General features: G+C 36.6%; 1 protein-coding gene across 3 annotated transcripts in view; it reads right to left on the reverse strand.

Annotated features, from left to right (window-relative positions):
• Window positions 1–22700, reverse strand: part of SCLT1 (sodium channel and clathrin linker 1) — a 223066-nt gene that overhangs the window by 144337 nt on the left and 56029 nt on the right. For all 3 annotated transcript variants that reach the window (XM_043902420.1, XM_043902419.1, XM_043902418.1), the window contains exons 6-7: window positions 17149–17287; window positions 508–630 (exon numbers count right to left, since the gene is read on the reverse strand). In XM_043902420.1, coding sequence (XP_043758355.1) covers window positions 508–630; window positions 17149–17287 — 262 coding nt within the window. The remainder of the gene's footprint in view (window positions 1–507; window positions 631–17148; window positions 17288–22700) is intronic.

Here is a 22700-nt window from a genome sequence, read left to right on the forward strand (position 1 = left end):
TGCTTTGGACATAAAGAAATCTTTAATAACCATTAACATTCCTTCCTCTTTTAAAATCATATTCTGATGAATTTATGTTAGAGGCACTTGACATCTATTTCAGTAAAAGATCACATTTAAGGTTGTTAACATTTTCATTTTACATAGTGTTGTCATCATATTTGAGTAGCCTTCTTCACTGTCCATAAACTAATGAACAGTTTTGGTCTTTTTTTTAATCAGGAAAAAAATCAGGACTACAAAAGTTTTAGAGATTCATTTATACATAAAATCTTATGGCCGCTTCTTAGCTCTAAATACAGCTTTCAGTGCTAATAACATTATAAAGCCCAATGTACACTAGGCACTATTTTGATCATTTAATGTGTTCAAAAGATTTCTAACCATCAAAGATCTATTTATTGGCAACATAAATACACCACCAGACTTGGGCATTCTTCTCCAAAACTGAATTTCTCCAGAATGCAACTTATTGATACACAAGAAAACCATGAAATCCAAAATTACCTTTTGCTTTTGACTTTCAAGAACATGAATCTGGGCCTCAGTCATATGTTCCTGGTAAAGTTTCTGTAGCTTGTAAAACTCCTGAGAAGCAGTCTGCCAGAGTTCCACAGCCTGAGCTTTCTCCTATAAAAGAAAAACATTTGCGAACTCATTATTAGCAGGCTACTGCACAGGATAAATGAATCACATTCTTTTACACAATGAGTTCTTGTATATAAAGTCACACAATAAAAATAGAATTTATACAAGATGGTATGGTTGCAATATTTTTGATGATATAAAGTTGTACTAATAATTAGAGAGTAAAACAAAACATGAAAATTCTTTAGTTTGAAATTTTCTTTTGATTCAGATTGTATAGCAAAATGAAAACCCTTCAACCAGAGAGAGAGAGATTTAAACCACTGTCCTTGTTCCACAAGAAAGTGTAAGCCATAAAAATTCTACAAGTGTAAGCCAAGAAAACTATCCTTGGTAAAGCACAAGTGGTTTTTTGCTGATTGCAAACGTAATGTTTGTCCTAAAAAATTAGGAAAATACAGAAAAATGAAGAAGAAAAAATTACCTGATTTTTTAAAACCACATGATAATAAATACTGCTAACATCTGGACACAATCAATTTAATAAATGTTGGATGTATCCTTGTTTATAAATGTGATTTGAGGGGAGAATTTTGTATTTTTTTAAAAGAAAAAAACTGTGACTGATACAGTATGCTGATTGTATTGTACTATTTTCATCTGGCATTTTATAATAAGAATTTTATCAGGTCATTATTTTTTCAACAAGTAATTTTCAAAAGTGATACAGGGACCCTTGAAGACAAAATTATGTTCATAATAAAATGAAGGCATTATTCTCTTTTCACTCATCTGCGCATGAGTTTACACTGGAGTTTACCAAAGTTTATATAATGTAACCTGTGATACTGTCATTGCTCTAATGGCTACTGAAATGCACTCTTAGGTTCCTATTTGTTCTAAAAATGTCCTAGCTTTGTATTCTTGACTCCTTTGTCAAAGATAAGGAGCCCGTAGGTGCATGGGTTTATCTCTGGGCTTCCTATCTCATTCCATTGGTCTGTATTTGTGGTTTTTTTTTTTTTTGGTTTTATTTATTTATTTATTTTTTTTTAATTTTTTTATTAGTTGGAGGCTAATTACTTCACAACATTTCAGTGGGTTTTGTCATACATTGATATGAATCAGCCATAGATTTACACTTATTCCCCATCCCGATCCCCCCTCCCATCTCCCTCTCCACCCGATTCCTCTGGGTCTTCCCAGTGTACCAGGCCCGAGCACTTGTCTCATGCATCCCACCTGGGCTGGTGATCTGTTTCACTATAGATAGTATACATGCTGTTCTTTTGAAACATCCCACCCTCACCTTCTCCCACAGAGTTCAAAAGTCTGTTCTGTATTTCTGTGTCTCTTTTTCTGTTTTGCATATAGGGTTATCGTTACCATCTTTCTAAATTCCATATATATGTGTTAGTATGCTGTAATGTTCTTTATCTTTCTGGCTTACTTCACTCTGTATAAGGGGCTCCAGTTTCATCCATCTCATTAGGACTGGTTCAAATGAATTCTTTTTGACGGCTGAGTAAAATTCCATGGTGTATATGTACCACAGCTTCCTTATCCATTCATCTGCTGATGGGCATCTAGGTTGCTTCCATGTCCTGGCTATTATAAACAGTGCAGCGATGAACATTGGGGTGCACGTGTCTCTTTCAGATCTGGTTTCCTCAGTGTGTATGCCCAGAAGTGGTATTGCTGGGTCATATGGCAGTTCTATTTCCAGTTTTTTAAGGAATCTCCACACTGTTTTCCATAGTGGCTGTACTAGTTTGCATTCCCACCAACAGTGTAAGAGGGTTCCCTTTTCTCCACACCCTCTCCAGCATTTATTGCTTGTAGACTTTTGGATAGCAGCCATCCTGACTGGTGTGTAATGGTACCTCATTGTGGTTTTGATTTGCATTTCTCTAATAATGAGTGATGTTGAGCACCTTTTCATGTGTTTGTTAGCCATCTGTATGTCTTCTTTGGAGAAATGTCTGTTTAGTTCTCTGGCCCATTTTTTGATTGGGTCATTTATTTTTCTGGAATTGAGCTGCAGGAGTTGCTTGTATATTTTTGAGATTAATCCTTTGTCTGTTTCTTCATTTGCTATTATTTTCTCCCAATCTGACGGCTGTCTTTTCACCTTACTTATAGTTTCTTTTGTAGTGCAAAAGCTTTTAAGTTTCATTAGATCCCATTTGTTTAGTTTTGCTTTTATTTCCAATATTCTGGGAGGTGGGTCATAGAGGATCTTGCTGTGATTTATGTCGGAGAGTGTTTTGCCTATGTTCTCCTCTAGGAGTTTTATAGTTTCTGGTCTTACATTTAGATCTTTAATCCATTTTGAGTTGTATTTGTGTTTTGTGTCAGTACCACACTGTCTTGATGACTATAGCTCTGTATCACAGGATGAAATCAGGAAGAACGATTCCTCCAGCTCCGTTCCTTTTTCTCAAGACTGCTTTGGCTATTCAGGGTCTCTTGTGTTTCAATATGAATTGTGAAATTTTTAATTCTAGCTCTGTGAAAAATGCCATTGGTAAATTGATAAGGATTGCACTGACTCTGTAGACTGCTTTTGATAGTATATTGATTTTTGACACCATTGATTCTGCCAACCCAGGAGCATGAAATGACTCTCCACCTGTTTATGTCATCTTTCTTCCATCAAAGGAGGCAAGAACATGCAACGGAGAAAAGACAGTCTCTTCAGTAAGAGGTGCTGCAAAACTGGACCGCTCCATTTAAAAGAATGAAATTAGAACACTTTCTGACACCACACATGAAGATAAACTCAAACTGGATTAAAGACCTAAATGTAAGACCAGAAACTATAAAACTCTTAGAGGAAAACAGGCAAAACACTCTATGACATAAATCACAGCAAGATCCTCTATGACCCACCTCCTCGAGTAATGGAAATAAAAACAAACAAGTGGGATCTAATTAAACTTAAAAACTTTTGCATGACAAAGGAAACTATAAACAAAGTGAAAAGACAACCCATAGAATGGGAGAATAGCAAATGAAACAACTGACAGAGGACTAATTTCCAAAATATACAAGCTGTTCATGCAACTCAATAACAGAAAAACATACAACCCAATTAAAAAGTGGAAAGTGGGCAAAAGACCTAAATAGACATTTCTTCAAAGAAGACATACAGGTGGCTAATAAATATATGAAAAGTAGCTCAAATTGTACTTTATTAGAGAAATCCAAATCAAAACTACAAGGAGATATCAACTCACACTGATCAGAATGGCCATCACGAAAAAAATCGACAAATAATAAATGCTTGAGAGAGTGTGTAGAAAGGGAACTCCTTTTGCATGGTTGGTAGGAATGTAAATTGATACAGACATTATGGAGAAGAGTATGGAGATTCCTTAAGAAAACTAGGAATAAAACTATCAGATGATCCAACCGTTCCACTACTGAGAGCATACCCTGGGAAAAGCATAATTGAAAAGGATACAGGTAACCTAGTGTTCAATATAGCACTATTTGCAATAGCTGGGACATGGAAGCAACCTAGATGCTCATCAACAGATGAATGGATAAAGAAGCTTTTACATACATACAATGGAATACTACTCAGTCATAAAAAGGAAGACATTTCAGTCAATTCTAATGAGGTAGATGAACGAAGAACCTATTATATACAATGAAATAAGTCAGGAAAAGAAAAACAAATACTGTATATTAGCAAGTACATAGGGAAGCAAAAGGCAAAGGAGAAAAGGAAAGATATACCCATTTGAATGCAGAGTTCCAAAGAATAGCAAGGAGAGATAAGAAAGCCTTCCTAAGTGAACAATGCAAAGAAATAGAGGAAAACAATAGAATGGGAAAGACTAGAGATTGCTTCAAGAAAATTAGAGATATCAAGGGAACATTTTGAGCAAAGATGGGCACAATAAAGGACAGAAATGGTACAGACCTAACAGAAGCAGAAGATATTAAGAAGTGGTGGCAAGAACACACAGAAGAACATTATAAAAAAGATCTTAATGACCCAGATAACCACAAGGTGTGACCACTCACCTAGAGCCTGACATCTTGGAGTACAAAGTCAAGTGGCCTTAGGAAGCATCACTACAAAGCTAGTGGAGGTGATGGAATTACAGCTGAGCTATCGCAAATCCTAGAAGATGATGCTATGAAAGTGGGGCACTCAATAGGCCAGCAAATTTGGAAAACTCAGCAGTGGCCACAGGACTGGAAAAGGTCAGTTCTCATTACAATCCCAAAGAAAGGCAAGGCCAAAGAAAGTTGAAACTACTGCACAACTGCACTCATTTCACACGCTAGCAAGGTAATGCTCAAAATCCTTCAAGGTAGACTTCAACAGTACATGAACTGAGGACTTCCAGATGTAACAGCTGGATTTAGAAAAGGCAGAGGAGTCAGAGATAAAATTGCCAACATCCGTTGAATCACAGAAAATCAAGAGAATTCCAAAATCTACTTCTGCTTCATTGACTACACTAAACCCTTTGATTGTGTGGATCACAACCAACTGTGGAAAATTCTTAAAGACTGGGATACCAGGCCACTTTACCTGTCTCCTGAGAAACCTACACACAGGTCAAGAAGCAACAGTTAGAACCAGACATGGAGCAATGGATTGGTTCCAAACTGGGAAAGGAGTATGTCAAGGGTGTACAGTGTCACCCTGCTTATTTAGCTTATATGCAGAGTATATCATGTGAAATGCCAGGCTGGATGAAGCACAAGCTGGAATCAAGATTGCAGGGAGAAATATCAACAACCTCAGATACGCAGATGATACCACTCTAATGGCAGAGAGAGAAGAACTAAAGAGTCTCTTGATGAGGGTCAAAGAGGAGAGTAAAAAAGCTGGCTTAAAACTCAACATTCAAAAAACTAAGACTATGGCATCTGGGCCCATAATTTCATGGTAAACAGAGGGGGAAAAATGGAAACAATGACAGATTTTCTTTTCTTGGACTCCAAAATCACTGAGAATGGGTAAATGCAGCCATGAAATTAAAAGATGTTTGCTCCTTGAAAGGAAAGCTAAGACAAACATAGACAGCGTATTAAAAGCAGAGATGTCAGGTTGCCAACAAAGATTCAAAGCTGTGGTCTTCCCAGTACAAATGTACGGATATGAGAGTTGGACCAAAAACAAGGTTGAGTGCCGAAGAACTGATGCTTTCCATCTGGTGTTTCCATCTTCTCAAGAGAAGACTCTTGAGAGTTCCCTGGACTGCAAGGAGATCAAACCACTCAATCCTAAAGGAAATCAGTCCTGAATATTCATTGGAAGGACTGATGCTGAAGCTGAAACTCCAATACTTTGGCCACCTGACGCAAAGAACTGAATCACTGGAAAAGACTCTGATGCTGAGAAAGACTGAAGGCGGGGGGAAAAGGGGTTGACAGAGGATGAGATGGTTGGATAGCATCACCAACTCAAAGGACTTGAGTTTGAGCAAACCGGGAGCTGGTGATGGACAGGGAGGCCTGGTGTGCTATAATCCACTGGATGACAAAGAGTCAGGCACAACTGAGCAACTGGACTAAACTGAACTGAACTGGGAGATGGTGAAGGTCAGGGAAGCCTGGCGTGCTGCAGTCCATGGTGTCACAAAGAACTGTACATGACTGAGAGACTGAACAATAACAACACAGAACATAGGAAAAAGGTACTGATGAACCTACCGGCAGGAAGCAATGGATACACAGACACAGAGGACAGAGCTGTGGACATGGGACTGGGGGGAAGGAGAAGGTGGGATGAATGGAGAGAAGCATGGAAACATATAAACTACCATGTGTAAGACAGAGAGCCAGGGGGATTTGCTGTCCGACTCAAGGAGCTCAAACCCGTTCTCTGTGACACCCTAGAGGGTAGGACGGGATGGGAGGTGAGGAGGACGTTCAAGAGGGAGGGCACATAGGTATGCCTACAGCTGACTCATGCTGAAGTACAGCAGAAAATAACAACACAATATTGTAAAGCAATTATCCTTCAATTAAAAACATTTTAGGGACATTGCAGATAGATTCTTTACCATCTGAGGAACCAGGAAAGTCCTCCACAAAGCACAGCAAAAACTATTCACTCATTGAGGAACTGGGCTTTCCCAGTTCCTTGTTCTTTAAAGACCCCTTTTGCCTGGAGGAGGGAAGCAGGAAACTTTTAAGCAGTGAGAGTGTTATTTCTGGCCTGCTGGATTTAAATGCCAAACTAAGCAGCATTTTCTGAATGTGGGTCCCTACAGTCCCCTCCAAGGAAGGCGCCCAGGGAAATCGGTTTCGGGGGACAGTCTGGGAACACCATTCAGCCTCTACCACATACACTCTACTAGGCTCAGCATGAATTAGAAGGATGGGTAGCATCTCTCAGTTTCAGATGCTGTTCTCTGATAGGTCAGATATGAGATCCAGAGCAGAGTTGGGGGTCTGTGGATGAAAAATCCCTAAGAGGAAACATAATGGCATTCTGGCTAAACCAACTTGACAAGGGTCATTGAAGAGATCAATCCCTGAGCCTTTGGGTGGGAGCACTGATTCCAAAACTCTAGACTACCAGAGAACTAACCCTAGGGAGTATGAAAGAGTGAGAACTCACACAAAGGAAACCAGTTGAATACAAGACCCGGCATCACCCAACCATCAGCAGCACCCTCCAGTAGCACAGGACACCTCATCTAAACAACAAACAAAACAAAAACACAAACCCAATCATCAGACAGGATTACCACCTCACTCAGCCTTGCCCATCAGAGGAAAAACAAACAAACTAAAACTCAGCACAAATCGCACCCTATATGAAGCTTACACAAACCGCTGGACAAACCTTAGAAGGGCAGAAACCAAAAGGGAGAAAGAATTCAACCTTGAAGCCTGGGAAAAGGAGACCTCAAACACAGCAAGTTAAAAAAAAATAAAAGGTAGAAAAATACTACACAAGTGAAGGAACAAACTAAAAACACAGAAGTCCAAATGAATGAAGAGGAAACAGGCAAACTACCTGAAAAAGAATTCAGAATAATGATAGTAAAAATGCTCAAAAACTTTGAAAACAAAATGGAGAAAATGTGAGACTCAATTAACAAAGACACAGAAGAATTAAAGAATAAACATAAAAACAACATAATTACTGAAATTAAAAATACTCTAGAAGGAATTATAGCAGAATACCTGAAGCATAAGAACGAATCAGTGACCTGGAAGATAAAATGGTGGAAATAACTTCTGAAGAGCAGAATAAAGTAAAAAGAATGAAAAGAATTGAGGATAGTCTCAGAGACCTCTGGGACAATACCACATGCACCAACATTTGAATTATAGGGGTGCCAGAAGAAGAAGAGAAAAAGAAAGGGTATGAGAAAATATTTGATGATATTATAGTTGAAAATTTCCCCAACATGGAAAAGGAAATAGTCAATCAAGTCCAAGAGGCATAAGGAGTCCCATATAGAATAAATCCAAGGAGAAACACACCAAGACACATACTAATCAAACTAACAAAGACTAACAAGCACAAAGAAAGACTATGAAAAGCAGCAAGGGAGAAGCAACAAGTAACATACAAGGGAAACCCCATATGCTCAACAGCTGATCTTTCAGCAGAAACTCTGCAGGCCAAAAGGGAATGGCAGGATATATCTAAAGTACTGAAAGGGGAAAATCTACAACCAAGATTACTGTACTTGGCAAGGATCTCATTCAAAATTGATGGAGAAATAAAGATCTATTCAGACAGGCAAAAGTTAAGAGAATTCAGTACCATCAAACCAGTTTTACAACAAATGTTCAAAGGGGCTTACATAGTCAAGAAACACAAGAGAAGAAAAAGGATCTACAGAATAAACCCCAAACAATTAAGAAAATGAAAATAGGAACACATATATCAATGATTACTTTAAATGTAAATGGATTAAATGCTCCAACCAAAAGACACAGACTGGCTGAATGAATAAAAAAACAAGACCCATAAATATGCTGCTTACAAGACACCCACCTTAGACCTAAAGACACATATAGACTGAAAGTGAGAGGATGGAAAAATATATTCCATTCAAATGGGAAGCTAAAGAAAGCTGGAGTAGCAATCCTCATATCAGACAAAATCGACCTTAAAATAAAGAATATTACAAGAGATAAGGAAGGACAGTACATAATGATCAAGGGATCAATCCAAGACGAAGACATGACAATTGTAAATATCTATGCACCCAACATAGGAGCACCTCAATACATAAGACAAACACTAAGAGACATAAAAGCAGAAACTGATGATAACACAATAATTGTAGGAGACTTTAACACCCCATTCACACCAATAGACAGATCATCAAAACAGAAAATTAATAAGGAAATACAAGTCTTAAATGATACATTAGATGAGATGGATCTCAATGATATCTTCAGGACATTCCAGCCAAATGCAGAAGAATACACCTTCTTCCCAAGTGCACATGGAACATTCTCCAGGATAGACCACATCTTGGGTCACAAATCAAACCTCAGTAAATTTAAGAAAACTGAAATCATATCAAGCATCTTCTCTGACCACAATGCTATGAGACTAGATAGCAATCACAAAAAAGAAACTGTGAAAAACATAAACATGTGGAGATTAAACAACACATTTCTAAATAACCAACCAGTTACTGAAGAAATCAAAAGGGAAACCGAAAAATTTCTATAAACAAATGACAATGAAAACATGACAACTGAAAACCTATGGGATGCAGTAAAAGCAGTTCTAAAAGGGAAGTTTATAGCAAGACAATCCTACCTCAAGAAATAAGAAAAACATCAAATAGACTAAGTTTACACCTAAAACAACTGGAAAAAGAAGAACAAAAAACCCTCAAAATTAGGACAGAAATCATAAAGATCTGAGCAGAAATAATTGAAAAGAAATGAAAGAACAATAGTAAAGATTAATAAAACTAAAAGCTGCTTCTTTGAGAAGATAAACAAAATTGATAAACCTTTAGCCAGGCTCATCAAGAAAAAAAGAGAGAAGAATCAAATCAACAAAATCAGAAATGAAAAAGGATAGGTTACAACAGACAATGCAGAAATATAAAGGATTATAAGAGACTATTATGAACAACTATATGGCAACAAAATGGATAACCTGGAAGAAATGGACAGATTCCTAGATAAGTTCAATCTTCCAAGACTGAACCAAGAAGAAACAGAAATTATGAAGAACCCAATTAAAAGCACTGAAACTGAAGCTGTGAACAAAATATCCTAAAAAATAAAAGCCCAGGACCAGATGGCTTCACAGGAGAATTCTATCAAACATTTAGAGAGAAGAGCTAATGCCTATCCTTCTAAACTCTTTCAAAAAATTGCAGAGGAAGGAACACTGCCAAACTCATTCCATGAGGCCACCATCACCCTGATACTAAAACCAGAGAAAGACAACACAAAAAAAGAAAACTACAGGTCAGTATCACTGATGGACATAGATGAAAAAATCCTCAACAAAATTTTAGCACAGAGAATTCAGCAACACATTAAAAAGCTCATATACCATGATCAAGTTGGGTTTATTCCAGGGATGCAAGGATTCAAAATTTTAGCAAAGAGAATTCAGCAACACATCAAAAAGCTCATATACCATGATCAAGTTGGGTTTATTCCAGGGATGCAAGGATTCTTTAATATATGCAAGTCAATCAATGTGATACACCATATTAACAAATTTAAAGATAAAAACCATATGGTCATCTCAATAAATGCAGAAAAAGCCTTCGAAAAAATTCAGGACCATTTATGATTGAAATTCTTCAAAAAATGGGCTTAGAAAGAACCTACCTCAACACAGTAAAGGCCATATATGATAAGCCTACAGCCAACATTATTCTCAATGGTGAAAAACTGAATGCATTCCCCCTAAGATCATGAACAAGACAAGGGTGTCCACTTTCACCACTATTATTCAATAAAGTTCTGGAAGTCCTAGCTTCAGCCATCAGAGAAGAAAAATAAATAAAAAGAATCCAAATTGGAAAAGAAGTAAAGCTCTCACTGTTTGCAGATGACAGGATTCTATACATAGAAAACCCTAAAGATACTATCAAACACTAGAGCTAATCAGTGAATTTAGTAAAGTTGCAGGTTACCAAATCAATACACAGAAATCACTTGCATTTCTATATACTAACAATGACAAGTCAGAAAGAGAAATTAAGGAATCAATCCCATTTACCATTGCAACAAAAAGAATTAAATATCTAGGAGTAAACTTACCTAAGGAGACAAAAGAACTATAACACAGAAAATTTTAAGACACTAATGAAAGCAATCAAAGACAACACATGCAGATGGAGAGATATTCCTTGTTCCTGGGTAGGAAGAATCAATACTGTGAAAATGACTATACTACCTAATGCAATCTACAGATTCAATGCAATCCCTATCAAATTACCAATGGCATTTTTCACAGAACTAGAGCAAAAAATTTTACAATTCATATGGAACACAAAAGACCCCAAAAAACCAAAGCAGTCTTGCAAAAGAAGAATGGAGCTGGAGGAATCAACCTTCCTGACTTCAGATTATATTACAAAGCTACAGTGATCAAGACAGTATGGTACTGGTACAAAAACAGAAACAAAGACCAATGGAACAAGATAGAAAGCCAAGAAATAAACCCATGCACCTATGGGTACCTTGTTTTTGACAAAAGAGGCAAGAATACACAATGGGGCAAGGACAGCCTCTTCAAAAAATGGTGCTGCGAAACCTGGACAGCTACGTGTAAAAGAATGAAATTAGAACACTTCCTAACACAACAGACAAAGATAAACTCAAAATGAATTAAAGTCCTAAATGTGAGACCAGAAACTGTAAAACTCTTAGAGGAAAACATAGGCAGAACACTCGTTGACATAAATCAAAGCAAGATCCTCTATGACTCACCTCCTAGAGCAATGGAAATAAAAACAAAAGTAAATAAGTGGGACCTGATTAAACTTAAAAGCTTTTGCTGAGAAAGGAAACTATAAGCAAGGTGAAAAGACAACACTCAGAATGGGAGAAAATAATAGCAAATGAAACAACTGGACAAAGGATTAATTTCCAAAATATACAAGCAGCTCATACAACTCAATATCAGAAAAACCAACAACTCAGTCAAAAAGTGGAAAAAAGACCTAAACAGACATTTCTCCAGAGAAGACATACAGATGGCTAACAAACACATGAAAAGATGCTCAACACTGCTTATTATTAGAGAAAAGCAAATCAAGACCACAATGAGCTATCACCTCACACTGGTCAGAATGGCCGTCATGAAAAAGTCTACAATAAATGCTGGAGAGGGTGTGGAGAAAAGGGAACGCTCTTGTGCTTTTGGTGGGAATGTAAATTGATACAGCCACTATAGAAGACAGTATGCTGCTGCTAAGTCGCTTCAGTTGTGTCCGACTCTGTGCGACCCCATAGACGGGAGCCCACCAGGCTCCCCCGTCCCTGGGATTCTCCAGGCAAGAATACTGGAGTGGGTTGCCATTTCCTTCTTCAATGCATGAAAGTGAAAAGTGAAAGTGAAGTCGCCTAGTCAAGTCCAACTCCTAGCGACCTCATGGACTGCAGCCTACCAGGCTCCTCCGTCCATGGGATTTTCCAGGCTAGAGTACTGGAGTGGGTTGCCATTGCCTTCTCCGAGAAGACAGTATGGAGATTCCTTAAAAAACTAGGAATAAAACCATCATATGATCCAGCAGTCCTACTCCTAAGCATATAACCTAAGGAAACCAAAATTGAAAAAGACACATGTATCCCATTGTTCACTGCAGCACTATTTACAATAGTTAGAACATGGAAGGCAACCTAAATGTCCACTGACAGATGAATGGATAAAGAAGTTATGGTACATATACACAATGGAATATTACTCAGCCATATAAAGGAACATATCTGAGTCAGTTTTCATGAGGTGGATGAACCTAGAACCTATTATACAGAGTGAAGTGAGTCAGAAGGAGAAAGATAAATATCATATTCTAACGCACATATATGGAATGTAGAAAAATGGTACTGAAGAATTTTACAGGGCAACAGTGGAGAAACAGACATAGAGAATAGATTTATGGACATGGGGAGAGGGGAGGAGAGGGTGAGATGTATGGAAAGAGTAAAATGGAAATTTACATTTACCATATGTAAAATAGATAGCCAACAGGAATTTGTTGTATGGCTAAGGAGACTCAAATGGGGCTCTCTATCAACCTAGACAGGTGGGGTGGGGAGGGAGATGGGAGAGAGGTTCAAAAGGGAGGGGATGTATGTATACCTATGACTGATTCATTTTGAGGTTTGACAGAAAACAACAAAATTCTGTAAAGCAATTATCTTTCAATAAAAAAATATATTAAAAAGAAAAAAAAAAAAGAATAAATTTTAGGGTCTTCTCTGGTGGCCCAGGGATAAAGAATCTGCTTGCCAATGCAGGAGACATAGGTTCGATCCCTGGTCTGAGAAGATCCCACGTCTTAAGGAGCAAGTAAGCCCGTGCTCCACAACTATTGAGCCTGTGCTCTAGAGCCTGGGAGCTGCCAATATTGAGCTTGTGTGATGCAACTACTGAAGCTCTCAGGCCCTAGAGTCCCTGCTCTACAACAGAAGAAACCACCACAGTGAGAAGCCTATAACTAGGGAGTAGCCCCCTGCTCACCCCAACTAGAGAAAAAGCCCACTCAGCAATGAAGACGCAACACAGCCAAATAAATAAAATTATTAACAAATTTAAAAAAATAAAACAAAAATGTCTTAGTTTTAATTAGTATTATGATAAATGTCCCACCAAAAAAAAAAAAAGCTTTTCTGAGTCCTCAATAATTGTTAAGTATACTGAAGAGGGGTTCTTAAACCAAGAAGGTTGAGAAACTAAGCCAGCATATAAAAAGCATTATTCTCTTTTTAGGGAAGTGGAAACTAAGGTTCAGGCCATTTGCCTGGAGTCACTCAGCAAGCTGCTGACAGAATCAAGAAGAAATCTTCATCTCTTTGTCTCTAAAGCCCAAGCTTTTAAATTCCAGGTCAGAGCTATTCCTCTCTCAGTTTTAATAAGTAGGTAAGATGGTGTAGTGAAAACATAAGCATTTTTGGAACATAATAAGTATACAATTCAAATAAATAATACATTTATAAGTTCTAAAGAAACTTTCTGAGGTATAATATGCTTTCAGAGACACACAAATCATAAATTTGTACAGTGACTGCACTCATGTGACCAGCAACCAGTTCAAGACAGAGAATGCTATTACCAGTACCTTAAAGCCAGTTGCCCCTTTCTACTAGATACTACAATCCTCCAAAAATAACCATTATCCTGACTTCTAAAATCTTTTATTAGTTTGCCTAAAACTTACATAGTTTAAAACTTGTAGACAAAAGTAGAATATGGAGCCAGAATTCGGGCTGTATTTCTAATTCCTGGCTGAATGACCCTCTACAACTCATTTTATTTTTTTAAGACTATTTTATTTTCAATGGACTAGTCATAAAAATACCTATCTCAAAACTGCAATTTTTTCAAATGTGTCTGATGGTAAAAATCATCTGGAATGCTAGGTAGAAAGCCCAGATTCTCCTAGACCAGTGGTTCTGAAAGGACTAGCAGCAATACCTTGGAACCTGTTAGAGACATAAGTTACTGACTCATATCCTAGACTTCTTGAATCAAAAACTTGGGGGAGAGGGTAACAATCTTTATTTTAATAAGCCCCCAGGTGATTATAATAAACACTAAAATTTGAGAACCACTATACTAATATATAACCCATAATTTGGAAAAAAGAAACACAACTGAAATGATTCCATATTTTAGGTGTTTTAAAAAATACCTCCAATTTTTCACAAGCAAAACATTATTATAATGAATATATTTATTCATATATTTTTATATATAACAATTTCTTAGGACAGGTTCCTAGAATCTATGTAATGTCACCATCAAATTAACTGGTCAAAGGATATAAACATTTCTAGGCTTTTATTGCCAAGATGCCCTCCAGAAAGATTTTTATAAATCATACTATTATGAGAAAACAAAATACTCCAAACTAAAAATATTTAGTTAGGTACTTGATATTGTACCGGTGTTATTGGACCCCAAAACAATTATACTTGAGATACACAGAATTTTTTACACCTAATTTTAATTCTTCATCTTGCTGTTTAGCAATAATAATAATAAAGATGATAAAAATAATAGATAAATTTATTTCACACATGTGCTAGGCATTACACTATGTGCTTTATGGGGATTTAAAACTTTAATTATCTTAAGAACCCCATAAAAGGAGAATTACTATAATCTCTGTTTATAAATGAAGAAGGTGAAGCACAAAAAGATTTCCCAAGATCACAGAGTGAGAAAGTAGAATGGGGACCAAACTCAAGAGGTTTGACCAGATTTTTCTTTCAAAAGCTTGTGTGTTTCACAAAAGCAGATGCCAACATTCTCCACTGCGTGATCAACACTACACACAGTGTCTCATATATAGTAGCTACCTAATAAATATTTGTGAAATGGATGAAGATATTTGAATCTTATTAAATTATTAGACTTATTGCTTTAATAAAGCATAATATAATAAAGAATTCTCTCTCAATTTTCTACTATAAATTGCATTGTATTTAGTTTTCAATTCATTCAGTTTGGATTCACCTAGTCCTCATGCATGACACAAAGGTTTTTCAATCTAGTGATGGATACCAAAACAACTGTACGTAGAACTTAGTAATGTACAAAAACATGAATGTATAAGTAATAAGCAGAACATTTAACGTTATTACTGTATGGATTCATTAACATTTTATAAAACTGCTTGAACTGTCACTCAGTTAACATTTCACATTTATATACAAAGTACATTGCAGATATTGTGGCAAAATTTGTCTTTCACAAACTTTCAATTTTGACTGCTCAAAGCTGGACCTCACCAAACTTACTAGGAAGTAATAACTCAAAATGTAGCAAAAAGGACCATCTTCAGAGAAATAATATGGGACCAAGCAAGATGAAGATGGAGAAAGGCAAAGACAGGAAGATAGGAAAAAGGGGTGAGGAATGAGAACAAATGTGACTAAAAAAAAAAACAAAATTGAGCGTTAGAAATTATAGCAACAAAAGTACTACAGAGAGATGCTTTTTAGAAGTAGAATTCGTCTTTTCTGTTTGTTCGTTGAAACTACAAATCTTGTCTAGTTCTGCACTCTGCTTTCTTTTATAAATTAAATTTTTAAAAACTTATTGATGTGTGGCTGACAATCACTGCCTATATTTAAGGTGTACAAGTGAGGGTTCTTTTACATGTGTCTGTCACAGTATTTTTTAAGAGTAACAAGAGATGCACATTCTGCTACAGTATTTAATGTCTGGTTAGAAAGCAGTTTGAAGTCTAAATTAATTATCATTTACTTATTTATATGTGAACATTAGTGGGCTTCCCAGGTGGCACTAGTGGTAAAGAACCCGTTGCCAATGCAGGAGACATAAGAGACATGGGTTCGATCCCTGGGTGGGGAAGATTCCCTGAAGGAGGGCATGGCAACTCAGTCTAGTATTCTTGCCTGGACAGTCCCATGGACAGGGGAGCCTGGTGGGCTACAGCTTGCAAGAGTCAGAGAGGACTGAAGCGATTTAGCATGCATGCATGCATGAACATTAATAAATTCTTCCTGAAATACTAGGCTAAAACAGAGCAAAGAACATGCTTTCCTCATTATTTTTTTCCCTCTATTACTTTTCAAATTCCTTCCCTTTATACATTAAAAAGAATTCAGTGCTACATAACGCTCCTTAACAAGGTATATATAGCCTATCTAATTAACAAATGATATCACTTTTGAAAGCCATGAATTTCAAAATCAAATTTCCAAGGAATAAAAGACAATTCAACTTTTTACAGATAACTATAAAATCAAAACTTTAATAATGAATTTCTAATCCCCATTTATAAAAATGAAGAAACTGAGGAACACAGGAAGGTATAAAAATGGGATTCAAATCCATAAAAGATACAAGATACCTGGCATACAAAATTATAAATTACAATAACATTCTCTTATATATAACCAAAAAAATTACAATGCTAAAAACAGGATATAAACAATATAGCTTCCCAAATATTTCGATAACCATAAAGGGAGAAAAAAGGAGGAAAAGCATAATTCTAAAAGAAGTGTAAGTTTAGAAAAATATAATTCTATAATCTTTGAAAACTGAAGAAAATGGTATCAGAAGAAAATATGGGAAAAAATGTAAATTTAGGCAAGTGGATAATTGATTCTTTTCTTCAAAAATTTTCTTTTGCATTAAAATATTTTACAACACACAAAAAATCATGCCAAAAGAATTAGGATTCAATTAAAATATATACATGGCAACTGTAACATACAGCAAGTGTACATATTACAAGTTTTGCTACCTGTTAACTATTTTGCAAACTGTAGAAAATCATCATGCTAACAATTTCAATATTCTATTATCATTCATAAATAATGACTGATCACAGATTTTTAGAAATTCTGTTTATTCAGGATAATACATATATCACCCACCTGATTGGCCAGTTTTAGTTGTTCTTGAAGATTCCTGACTGTTTCGTCATCTGTATATATCTCATTTCCCATCTCTGTGCCAAAGGGAAGGGCCTCCAATTGTTTTTCAACAACAGCATCTTTGAATTCATTGCGCAACCTTTGGAACAAACAGTGAACACAGCAATAATTTAATTTTAGTAACAGTAGTTGTTGTTTCAGGGTCAACTAAATCAACATTTGGATCAAAAATCACTATTTACACAAAAATCATTTTTAAGTCATCCCCTAAATGTAGAAGTATTTAAAAATCATTAAATAATGAGTCACAAGAAAAAATACATCAAAATTTTGAATGAGTTAAATTGATGAATTCAAAGATACATAATTCAGTTTGTCCTAGGAAGATTTTAATTTTTCAAAAAGATAAAATTCTGAAATTATACCTTATTCATTGATAAAATAAGTCATTCAGAAAAAATTTAAATAACTTCATCTAGTTAATGAAATGGAAAGGGGACTATAGAATTATTTGTTAATTTCTTCACTGTGTTTCACAAAACCCATTTGATTTCTGACTAGTTCCAGTTTATAAAGAATAGGATAAAATTCTTGATGGTTATGAAATCAAGACTAGAGGCTTTACTTGCCAGCACTTTCTTAAATAAGCTTGATGGTAATTTTGAAAGTCTTAAATTCAACTTTAATCTTATATTAAATATTTCATAAATGACAAATATTTCATAAATTTATTTCATAAATTACAAAATATTCATTAAATTTTGATAATTTAAAATTACCAAAAAATTAGATATATAATATACACACAGAAGGGAAAATGGTTTTTAACATCAGAAAAACTTGAAAATATTGAATTTGTATAATTATAACCAGAAAACATCATTTATACTAAACATATCTCAAGGTAAAAATTTCTCAAAGGAATTGTATCCATCCCTATAGAATAATCTAAACAGAATTACCTACTAATACTACAATCTCCACTGAAACTAGAAAAATACAATCTGAAATTCAAAAATATGTTTATTGAAAACAAAGTTCATCAAATACAATAAAACTCACAAGGCAATAATCTCAGTTACCAGTGGGGTGAAGGCAGGGGGGAGATGCTAAGTATAGGTGTAGTGGATTATGAGGTACAAATTATTAGATACAAAATAAGCTAAGAAAACATCTTGTACAACACAAGGAATATAGCCCATATTTTATATTAACTATCAATGATGTATGGGGCTTCCCTGGTGGCTCAGCAGTAAAGAATCCACCTGCAGTGAAGGAGATGTGGGTTCAATGCCTGGGTCAGGAAGATCCCCTGGAGAAGGAAATGGCAACCCACTCCAATATTTTTTGTCTAGAAATCTCATGGACAAAGGATCCTAGTGGGCTTATAATCCATGGGGTCACACAAGAGTCAGACATGATTTAGCAACTGAACAACAACAAATAAATGAAGTGCAGGTGGCTCAGTGGTAAAGAATACACCTGCCAAGCAGGAGACGTGGGTTCGATCCCTGGTTCAGGAAGAGCCCTTGGAGAAGGAAGTGGCAACCCACTCCAGTATTCTTGCCTGGAAAATCCCATGCACACAGGAGCCTGGTGGGCTACAGTCCATGGGTTCACAAAACAGTCGGTTACAACTTAGTAACGAGACAATAAATGAAGTATAAACATTGTGAATCACCATATTGTTCATCTGTAACACATAATATGTACAGCAAATATACTTCAATATTAAAAAACAAAACCCTTATTGGTTAAGAGAAAATTTGCTGTTGTTCAGTTGCTAAGTTGTGTCTGACTCTCTGTGACCGCATGGACTGCAGCAAGCCAGGCTTTCTTTCCATTCTTCACTATCTCCCAGTTTGCTCAAATTCATGCCCATTGAGTTGGGGATACTATCTAACCATCTCATCCTGTGCCACCCCCTTCTCCTTTTGCCTTCAATCTTTCCCAGGATCAGGGTCTTTTCCAATGAGTTGGCTCTTCACATCAGGTGGCAAAAGTATTGGAGCTTCAGCTTCAGCTTCAGTCCTTCCAATGAACATTTAGATTTAGAGTTGATTTCCTTTAGGACTGACTGGTTTGATTTCCTTGCAGTATATCCAAACTGCCTGAATGAGAAGCCAGGATCTGTCACTTTGTTAGCTATGTGACCTTGAACAGGTTCCTTAACCTCTTTTGGCCTCAATTTCTTTATCCTAGTTGCCCCCTCCCTGTCTAGGAGACTCTATAAGATCAGCAAGTGGGTCCTAACAGGTTCCTTCCTAACTGTTTCTGTTCTGGGACTCAGAGCAAGTGAGAGTCTGTGTGTGCTCTTTAAGAGTGGAGTTTCTGTTTCCTCTGGCTCTCCAATATTCAAATCCTGCTGGCTTTCAAAGCCACAAGTTTTGAGGGCTTGGCTTCATAGTGCAGGACCCTCAGCTCAGGAGTCTGATGTGTGGCTTGGACCCCCTGCTCTTTGGGGAGAACTTCTGTGCCTGTGATTATCCCCCAGTTTGTGATCACCTACCTGAGGGTGTGCCTACATTATGTCTCTGCCCTCTCCTACCCTTTTTTCCCTTAATCTTCCAGCCACTCTGTGCAGCGTGTGGCATCGAATACAAGCCCCCTGCAGTGGAAGCCTGCCATCTTAACCAGTGGATTGCCAGGGAAGTTCTACCCATCTTGTTTTGGTTCCTTCATTGTATCTTTAGTTGTGAAAATATTTTCTGCTGTATTCAAGTGATTCTCATTGATAGTTGCTCTTCAAACAGTTGTAATTTTACCATGTTGAAACCACAATACTTTTTCACCAACCTAATATTTAATTCTCTCTATATATTTTAGAGACATTATCATCACTTTAGAACAGCTGATATTCATTAGGGTTTTCACACAGTTACCCTTTCCTGTAGTTTTAAGCTTTCATCTGGGATTATTAATATTTTCTTTAGGTAGATTATCCATTTAGGATTTTCTTCAATTTTTCTAAAGATAGTGTTCTCAATTTCTTTTCATCTGACCTTTCTTCTGAAGGATATTTCACTGCGTAAAAAAAACTGTATATTAACAGTTTTTCTTTCAGCACTTTAAAAATATTCCACTGTCAATCTCTTTAACAAGCGGTGTGGGAAAACTGATCAACCACCTGTAAAAGAATGAAACTAGAACACTTTCTAACACCATACACAAAAATAAACTCAAAATGGATTAAAGATCTAAATGTAAGACCAGAAACTATAAAACTCTTAAGAGGAAAACATAGGCAGAACACTCTCTGACATAAATCACAGCAAGACCATCTATAAGCCACCTCCCAGAGTAATGGAAATAAAAACAAAAATAATCAAATGGGATCTAAGATCTAATTAAGCTTAAAAGCTTTTGCACAGTGAAAGAAACTACAAGCTAGGTGAAAAGACAGCCATCAGAACGGGAGAAAATAAGAGCAAACAAAGCAACTGACAAAGAGTTAATTGCAAAAATATACAAGCAGCTCATATAGCTCAATACCAGAAAAATAAATGACCCAATCAAAAAATGGGCCAAAGAACTAAACAGACATTTCTCCAAAGAAGACATACAGGTGGCTAACAAACACATGAAAAGATGCTCAACATCACTCATTATCAGAGAAATGCAAATCAAAACCACAACGAGGTACCATTACACGCCGGTCAGAATGGCTGCCATCAAAAAGTCTACAAACAATAAATGCTGGAGAGGGTGTGGAGAAAAGGGAACCCTCTTACACTGTTGGTGGGAATGCAAACTAGTACACCCACTATGGAGAACAGCGTGGAGATTCCTTAAAAAAACTGGAAATACAACTGCCATATGACCCAGCAATCCTACTGCTGGGCATACACACTGAAGAAACCAGAATTGAAAGAGACACATGCACCCCAATGTTCACTGCAGCACTGTTTACTAGCTAGGACATGGAGGCAACCTAGATGTCCATCAGCAGATGGACAAGGAATGGATAAGGAAGAATGGATAAGGAAGCTGTAGTACATATACACGATGGAATATTACTTACCTATAAAAAAGAATGCATTTGAATCAGTTTTAATGAGGTGGATGAAACTGGAGCCTTTTATACAGAGTGAAGTCAGAAAGAAAAGCACCAATACAGTATATTAATGCATATATATGGAATTTAGAAAGACGGTAACAACAACCCTAAATGCAAGACAGCAAAAGAGACACAGATGTAAGGAACAGACTTTTGGACTCCATGGGAGAAGGTAAGGGTGGGACGGTGTAAGACAATAGCATTGAAACATGTATATTACCATATGTAAAATAGATGACCAGTGCAAATTTGATGCATGAAGCAGGGAACCTAAAGCTGCTGCTCTGGGACAACGCAGAGGGATGGGGTGGGGAGGGTGGAGGGAGGAGGGGTTCAGGATGGTGGGACACATGTGCACGCACGGCGCTGCATGTCGATGTATGGTAGGAACCACCACAATATTGTAAAGTAGTTAGCCCGCAATTAAAATAAACATATTAATTAAAAGAAATATTCCACTGTCTGTGTTCCAGTACTTTTGTTGAGAAGTCAGTTAATATGTTATTGCTGCTACTGTGAAGATAATCTCTACCTGCTTTGATTTTTTTTTAATCTTTGGTTTTCTATTACTTCATAATAATGTACCTAGGTATAGTACTTTTGTATTATCCTGCTCATGATGCATGGTGTGTCTTTAATCTGTGGATTGTTGTCTCTCTGTCTTCTCTGGAACTCAAGTTATACAAATTTTAGTTCTTTTCACTATATCCCATATGTCTCTTAGTTTTTGTTTTGCATTTTCTGTCCCCTTCTCTCTCTTCTGAATATTGTTTTCATTCTGAATATTTTCTTCTGACTTGGGTTACATTCCATTAACTCTTCAGTAATGTTTCATTTTCATTAACTGCATTTTTTTTTTCAGTTCTACAATCTCTATTTGGTCCTTTAAGAGTTCTTAATTCTCTTACAGAAATTCTCAAAACTGTGTCTTATCTCATTTAACATAATTCATAGTTATTTAAAGACCAAACCTGTGAGTCTGTTTCTGTTGCATACTGTTTTTTATGATTTTTTTCTGTTACTGTTACTAGCTCTTTTTCACCAGATATGAGCCAGACATCACCAAAAATTACAGAGACACTTTGAGGCCTAGCAATGATGTTATCTTTCTCTCAAAGACTTCCTTTTCTTTTTTTTTTTTCAGGTGGAGAGGGATATTATCAATCCCTGATTATGCTGTGCCAACATCAAAGCTTCAGAAAATTCAGAGTCATATTTCAGCTCTTTTTGGGAGTAGTTTATTTTGAGGGAATCACCCTTAACTTCAAAACCTGGATGTTCCTGAGCCACCCACCCTCAAGTCTGATGGGCCCTGAATTTCACTTTTTATTTCTCTTGCTCCATGAATTTGCTTCAAGCTCTGCTCAGTTTTCAACCTCTTCTCACTTCTAACATGGGGAGATACATCCAGTGAAAAGTAATCCCCAAAAAGATTAATATCCCTCCATTCTTTCTTTTCCAGGTCTTTGCTCTACAATGCTACAGTGACTTCAAT

The sequence above is a fragment of the Cervus elaphus genome, chromosome 5 (assembly GCF_910594005.1).
Source record: "Cervus elaphus chromosome 5, mCerEla1.1, whole genome shotgun sequence".
NCBI classification, from domain to species: domain Eukaryota; kingdom Metazoa; phylum Chordata; class Mammalia; order Artiodactyla; family Cervidae; genus Cervus; species Cervus elaphus.